This window comes from Pistacia vera, unplaced genomic scaffold (genome assembly GCF_008641045.1).
Source record: "Pistacia vera cultivar Batoury unplaced genomic scaffold, PisVer_v2 Contig478, whole genome shotgun sequence".
Classification (NCBI taxonomy): domain Eukaryota; kingdom Viridiplantae; phylum Streptophyta; class Magnoliopsida; order Sapindales; family Anacardiaceae; genus Pistacia; species Pistacia vera.
In genome coordinates, this window is record NW_022196310.1 from 1756226 (window position 1) to 1764104 (window position 7879).

General features: G+C 34.3%; 1 protein-coding gene across 1 annotated transcript; it reads right to left on the reverse strand.

The window, feature by feature from the left end:
- Positions 1-444: 444 nt before the first annotated feature.
- Positions 445-7588, reverse strand: LOC116146454 (protein indeterminate-domain 5, chloroplastic-like). Its single transcript, XM_031431845.1, has 5 exons — positions 7470-7588; positions 5913-6184; positions 5287-5683; positions 2436-3708; positions 445-733 (listed from the first exon to the last, which is right to left on the reverse strand). The coding sequence occupies exons 2-4, from the start codon at positions 6058-6060 to the stop codon at positions 2448-2450; spliced, it is 1806 nt and encodes a 601-aa protein (XP_031287705.1). The 5' UTR covers positions 6061-6184; positions 7470-7588; the 3' UTR covers positions 445-733; positions 2436-2447.
- Positions 7589-7879: the final 291 nt, after the last annotated feature.

Here is a 7879-nt window from a genome sequence, read left to right on the forward strand (position 1 = left end):
TATATTTGTTTAGTAAATTCTACATGACAAATTTTTGTAATTTCTAGTAGTGAGAAATTTAGTCGAGAGTTTATCTTTCAGTATGGATTAATACATTACTTGGTTAATAAATGGTCATGGAGGGGAAGAAGATGCCAAAGAAGTTAAATTTGAATTTACGTAAAAGAAAAAAATAAAGAAAGGAAATTACATATGAAAAACTATATTCCATATCTTTTCAGGAATGAATCTATATATATAATACCTTACATCGAAAAAATTTGATTTTTTTGATGTTTGATAATAGTTTCAACATTCAAATTACTCTGCGAAGCCAAAGAAGCAAAATATACGCAGTCATTTATATTTCCAGAGTAGCTCTTCATGTTATCATTTCATCAATTTTTCTCTTTTTCACAACTACGTACTCTTACCATTAATATGAGTATTGTATGGATTTTGGTCTCTGCAAAACTTGTAACTATTGCTGCATTAAGTAACACATTGACGAAAAACAAACAAAATGGACTGTACTATGCCACCATATATCTAAAATATTAGAAAGTTCAGGCGTTTAAACAGGGATTTATCAAAACCCCGCGTACACTTGAGAGCAACCAAAAGAAAACACGGCTCGAAGAAACTTAAGCTGATGTGCTTGGTGAAGTACTAGAAAACTCCTTCGTCTTGAAAGATCTAGCTGAATACGAGAAGTTTCCTTCTCATGCAGCAAGTTGAATGCATCTTCATCGAACTGCCCAAGTGAAATTAATAGTTAATTTAAAAAGGTGCATGTTGTTTGCAAAACATGTGGAAAATTTCTCAAAGTCAAGTAAATTTATTTGTTTCAACACTATGACAAGAATTAAAGGGTAAAGAAAAAACAAAAACAAAAAAAAGTCATCAAAACAGTATTTATAACGAAGTAGACAATTATCAACGTGGAACACAAAATTCTATTTCAGTACGCATTTAAGGTTACTAATAAAACTGTGCATATAAATATTTTTTTCCAAAACATGTTTACAGTACACAATAGTATGCCTTTATATAGGCTAATATAATATACAAATATGGAATAAAATCATAAATAAAAAGAATTACATATCTTATAATATCATCCTAAGAATATCCTGATTTTATTCTCTATATACATATAACAAAAACCATTCAAAAAAGATAAATTAAAACATGTCTTACTCTACACCCTTTATTAATTAGTTTGATTATTTAGTTCACTTTCATTCATGAAATATGCCTTTAGAAAAGAATCTAGACTCCCAATATAGTGTCTAACCTTTAGACAAAGTAAAGAAAAAAATTATGTTTGGATGCAGAAAAAACGTACATTGATCTTTGACGTTGGATAATATAGGTTTGGCTTGAAATGTCTTTTCTCTTTTAAAAAGTTGTAATATCATGTTCTACTGTTTTAAGCTAAGAAAAATGAGAAGAATTAAAGTAAAAGGAAGCTTTTCCATAATTTGTGGGGTTTATAAAGAAAGCATGCCCAATAGAATCTTGCATGAATAGATACGTCAAGTCACTTACATACCCTATAACTATTCAATCTGATTTCTAACTTGGCGATTTGAATTATTTTATGGTCGAGTAACAAAGTAATACTTGTCACGGGCTTATCGACTATTGACCACAGAGTTGAGTGCCTATAAATAATTTCACTTGTTTCCAAGTTCTATTTTTTATACACCCTTATAAATAATTATAATAGAGCATCAGATGTTATGTTTAAAAGGTAAAAACTAATAATTAGGAAACTTTTCCTATATATTCTTAAAAAAAAAAATAATAATAATAATTAGGAAATCCTCCATCCATGTTCTAAGAATATATAGGAAAAGTTTACCATCAGATGTTATGTTTAAAAGATAAAAACTAATTATTATTATTATTATTATTATTATTTTACAATGCACTGTTGTTTCATAAACTAATATAACACTAAGATTTCAATAAATGGTAATGTTAATCGACAGACTGAATCAAAGAATTAAAAAAAAAAAAAAAAATTTCTAACTCTTAGAAACTAACATGTAACCTTACGGTAACTACAGAAATTTATTTTTATTTTGTTATGTTAATGGTTTAGAGATAACTAATTGTAAATGGAAGAGAATCGAAGATATTTTTAGAGTATCCTATGAAGTGTGAGAAGCTCTCGTGACTCTGCCAGCTCAAAACGAAAACGAAAAAGAAAAAACAGGAAAAAGAAAATAAAAACAAAAAGACAAGAAGAGAAACAAAACCCATATGTACTCCAACTCACGACTGCCCCATGAAACACAATGTGTCAGAGAAATTACAAATATTATTTATTTTAACATTCAACAGTAGAAAGCATTTACACACACTTACCTATGCAATCCAGATTTACTTTTAATCATAGATAATCATTTTCATTTTTAACACGTCACCGAAGAAAGGGATCTACGTACCTGTACTTTAACTCATCCTTTTCTTGACTGAAAACTCCCACCTCCTCCAAAAGATTGGCTTGTCGGCGCTGCTCCCATATTTCTCTCTGAATCCAAGGAGCTCACATCAATTCCATGTTGATGTTGTGGTTGTTGCTTTTCCCTTTGAGAAAATCCTCCACTCATGCTTCTCACAATTTGCCCCACTCCAAGAAAGTCTCTTGTCATTCTATCAGACCCACCAATCCCCGCATTCAGATTTTGGTGCAATTTCGCTTCATCCATGTTGCTAAAACGTTTATCCGAGTCTATATTAGTTCTGTTTGGATTGTATCCGCCATAAGGATTTTGATCTTGCGCATGTCCGCTACCGTATGCATTCACTTCTCCAGACCCAGTTCCGAAAATTGAAGAATTACCACTGGCAAATGTGTTCATTAAGTCATGAAGATTGTTGTCATTTTCGCCAAAAATGCCGCTGAAGTTGGCCTTGTTATCGCTTGAAGAAGGGCTGCCGAAACTCCTTAGTAATGACGCCGTATTATTGCTTGAACTAGAACCCATTTGAGCAGCCTTTTGGAGCAGTGCTGTGGCGGACATATGAGGGACTATGTTTTCGCTTTGAACTGATGAACTGAAAAGGGAAGGGACGCCGGAGCTAATTTGATCATTGATTAGGTTGTTTGAGAACACGTTGGACCCTTCAACACCACCACCAGCAGTGCCATTCTCGTTGCTGAAGTGACCGGGGATCAATAAACTTGAAGATTGCAGATTGCCATTGGTGTTGTTAGCGTTGTTGCTGTTATTTAAGCTGCTAGTAGTGCTACTGTTGGAGAGGAAGCTGAGGTTGAAGAGGTTGCCTGAGGAGGGTGGGTTATTTGTGTTGTTTGGAAGATCCGGAAACTGCATTAATCCATGGAATGGTTTGTTTGGCAGCAAGCCTTGCTGAGATTGGTGTTCGTCATGGTAATTCTGGCTTGATTCTTGCATGAAAAAGGCAGGTGAAGTCATGGTCTGTTGTGGTCGAAATGATGATGAAGAACCGATGGATGGAGGAAGGAGATGGTCAAATTGCGTTGACCGTGAGCCACCACCGAGTCGTAAAATGTCATTCGATTGAGCATTTTGGTCTTTTATTGATGAAATTTGAGGACCCACTTGAGATAAGCCTAAGCCCATGTTGCTACTTCCGTATAAATGGCTGCCAATGGTGCTCAAACTGGGTGGGTGTCTTGCACTTTCTTGAGCCAGTGCATCACAGAAGGCTCTATGAGTGATAAAACTGTCACGCCTGACACAATTATTTGGAAAGAAGCCATTAGAACAGCTCTCATAGATAGTATAATGGCATCATAAAAAGAGAAATCGCAACAAAATTGAACAGGAATTCATGTCTGGTACCTAAACTACATGAAATTATAGAATATTGACCCCAAAAGAAACAAAAAATGATGTAAAATTTGATATTAATCCAAGGGGCACGTATTATATGTACCATTAAAACAGTAATATATAGGCCCACTGGTTTCTCCAAAGAATTTGATTGAAAAAATATAGTCCAAATGAAATCATGACAGAATATGAAACAGCTATGTGACTGATCGGCTGTGACTAGTTTTAGATTTCATGCGTTCTCTTAATTCTTATCTTCCATCCCATCTTCAATAATGCTTCCATCTTGCATGTCTGAAACATCAATTATATGGTTACCTTATGAAGACCAGAACCATAAATTTAGGGTTTCATAGCTAACGTCAAACTATAAAACAATCAACGATAACGGAAACCCTAAATGATTTTTAGAAAGGGAGCCTATTATAACAACCCAATAGAAGTAGGTAGAGAAGAATATGAAGTTGTAAAGTTAAATCTAATCTCCCAAGAAGACAGAGATATAATTAAGAAGGTAGGTGGAATAATTTCGCTAAAACTCGGAAATGATTAACCAATCAACCGCGAAATTCTATTTCAAGAACTGGCTGTTCAAGAAATGGAACAAGAGAATGTGTTCAACCTTACGAAAAATCATCCATCAATCAAGAAACCATTTCAAGTAGAGAACTGTGAACTGGCCAAGTGGGTAAAGGTAGAAAAAAGAAAGAGATCTAAAGCTGGAAAATAAACCACCCAGAGCTCACGGGAATATTCAATGAGCCCTTGAAACAGAAGAGACTGCATATGGATTAAGATTGAAGAGCACAACGTCGAGACTGCAATGAAGGGAGAAGAGAGAGAAACGTTATCATGAAAAAGGGTACCTGCGAGGCCACAGTCCTGAGCGCATCTAGCCAATTCATAAGAGAACAAACCTGGGAAACAACACAGCAACCCTCTACATGCCGTAGCAACACGTGAATAGGAAAAGGTAAAGAACGAAAAAAGGCGGTGTTTCCGAGGACAAAGAAAAGAAGAACAGTTTTTTCTTCTTCTTTTTTTTTTTTTTTTTTTTGAATTTTTTTTTAACAGTAGGAAGAATTTCTTGGTTGAATTGAAACATCTACGACCATCGCAGTTTCAACGGATTATTCACGTGGGGGCATTTTTCTGCTGCCTTTCCTTCTCTTCTCAATTAGTAGTACCATTGAACTTGAGAATTCGAAAAGATAGAAAAATAAATAAATAAATAAAGTAGAAGGAGACCCGCTTGCAAGAAAACTTAAAAGAGAAGGACAAAAAAAAGGCATCAAAAACTTTTTCTTCTCTTGTCACTTGAGGAATCTAAGCACTACACCAAAGAAGCCAAGCATTACTTATAACGCCTCTGCCAATTTCTTGTCTTTCTGTTTCTCTCCCTATAAACCAAAGAAGATGATGAAGATTATAATGCAAAAGGTTGATTATAAAATTTGGAGATTGAAACGTTTATTACCTTGAAAAAAGAGTACCACAATCACATCTGTATTCTCTAGTACCACAAGTTTTTGAATGAGCTTTCCAATCAGATTGAACAGCATATCTCTTAGAACACTTCTCACACTTCCATTTCTTCTCACCATGTTTTCTAGAGTAATGTTTTTTGATGCCAGTAAGGTCACCAAGAGCTCTAGAAGGGTCATGGTGGACGCATGTGGGCTCAGGGCACAAATAAACCTTCCTCTTCACTTCTTTTGTAGTCTTCTGCTTTAGCTTCCAAGGCAGGTTGTGTCCTCTTCTGTGGAGTTGTAGGTTTTGCTCCCTTTGAAACCCTTTATTGCACACCTCACATATGAACCTGTTTGTTGCCATTAGGGTCTTGGGAGATAGTGCTATCACCTCCGCATCTGGATCTGCTTTGGAAAAATGACAAACAATATAATAAATTATAAGAAAATTCTAAATTAAATACAATTGAAAAAGATTTTATCATCTAAATTTCATTCCAAATTTTTTCAATATTAGGGTTTTCTTTTGCTGGAAAAGGCGGCCAAAAATTAGGAAGAAATTATATGGCCAATTCCTTAAAATCATTTGTTATTCAGATAAGGTAGATCTTAGATAAAATTGATTGATACTTGCTTGGTGTTCCAGGTTGGTTTCTCTTTTTCTTCTGGGTTGGTGGAGCTGGAGCTGAAGATGAAGTTGGTGTTGAGGAATGCTGCAACTTCATCTGGTTTTGATCTTCTTCTCTAATTTCAAAGAAAGGAGCTGAAGAAGACGCAGACATATTAGTATTCAACCTTTACTTTCTTTCTTCTTTTTCTTCTTCTTCTTCTTCTTCAAGTTGTGTAGTGGTGCTTGCTTGTTCTTGTTCTATATTCTTCCTGTACTAGCCAATTAATCTCTGAAATCTACAAACCACAAAACCCTACATTAAAATTTTGATATTTCTCTGAAATCATATCTCAAGAAGCCGAAAAAGGGCTATCCAAGCTTTTGAGTATCGATTAATGAGAAGTAAACAAAAAGGAAAATATCTGGACAGAAAAGCTGAAATCAAGAGAGAAGATGCAGAGAGAGTAAGAAAGAAAGAAAAAAAGGGGAATCAAGTTTTTCTCTACAGTTTCAGTAGTTTTAAATACCGAAATTTAAACAAAGGTTGTTCTCTGATTCGGTGTCATGCAGATAAACCAACACATATACACATAAAGCTTAATTTTTTTTTTTTCATTTTATCTCTTTATTTTTATGTATTATATTTATTTGGATTCGCAAAATGAATTTCATGAATTTGCTCAATTATTCACAAAATAAAATGACAGAAAGAGAGAGAGAGAGAGAGAAAGGGTAAGGCCTACAGGTCGGTGGACCCAATCCACAGCCGCAAAACGACACAGGATGGTGCGTGAGAGAAGCATGAACAGCTACATATACATTACCCTCTTTCTCTCTCACTCATTTTCGTATCTTCTTTCTCACTTCCAGACAAACTCACCTTCATCACCCTTTCTCTCTCATTGCCCCACACAGTAAATTTACAAAATTTTCAAATTAATTAAAACAACTTTTAACATGAATTAATTTGAATCTTTATTTATACATTTATAGCAAACACCTGACAGTTGATTGGGTGTTCCCTGGTTGAAGCTGTTGGCTGAATTTCTGCTTAAATAGTATACTGTTACCGTTTGAGAGGGCAATTGGTCACTGACATCCCGAGGGCAAATAAGGGTCTAGCCTCTTTGTTGTGCTTAGCGACCCCATTGGTGGGGGAGACCGTGCTGGCAGTCACATCACCAAATAAGGGCATTTATGTAATTTCCATTAAACTTTCTAACCCAGAAAAAATTTGAAATCACAATCAAGACCTAATACAACTACTGGCTATAAACAAATTAAACATTATCACAGCTAAGTTTCGACCCTTGATTTAATAGTGAAATCAAGAAACACAATTGTCAAAAAGGTAAAGATGATATAATAAAGTGATAAGAGAATTAATGTAGTCAAGAGGATGATGCTAATAAACTATATTTAATACTTTTTTTGTGGAATTTTAAGTCTTGATTTAGACAGTTTTTTATTATCATTTAATTTGTTTCCATAGTTTGACAGTTTTTATTCCTTGCCAACTACACTTATTTTCATTTGCATGACAGTTTTCATTCTTTAAAACAATGACAGCTTAACAATTACCATGCATCTCACTGTCAAGTATCACTCTCTTAATCTGAAGACGATGCGCTGTAAATTTCTGAGTGGATGACATTTGTATCTAGAGATCAGCTGACTTCTTCATCTCAAACCATCGCCTCTAAACTGCTAAAAAGGTACGTAGTAATCTATTTAGTCTTAGGCGTTACTATTTTGATTGGATATATAATAAATATATATAAAGAAATTATTCATTCATAACGTTGAAATGTTCTTGACATTTTTCTGACTTTCTCTTCAAAAACTTTTGTCCAAAAAATTTTGAGAAATTACCTGTAAAATATAAACAACATTAGTTCTGGATATATACCTGGACTGGACTATCAAAATCTTGATCGTGAAGTTAGCAACTGTTTAAACAACTTCAACTTCAACTAAAATGTGTTTCAAGA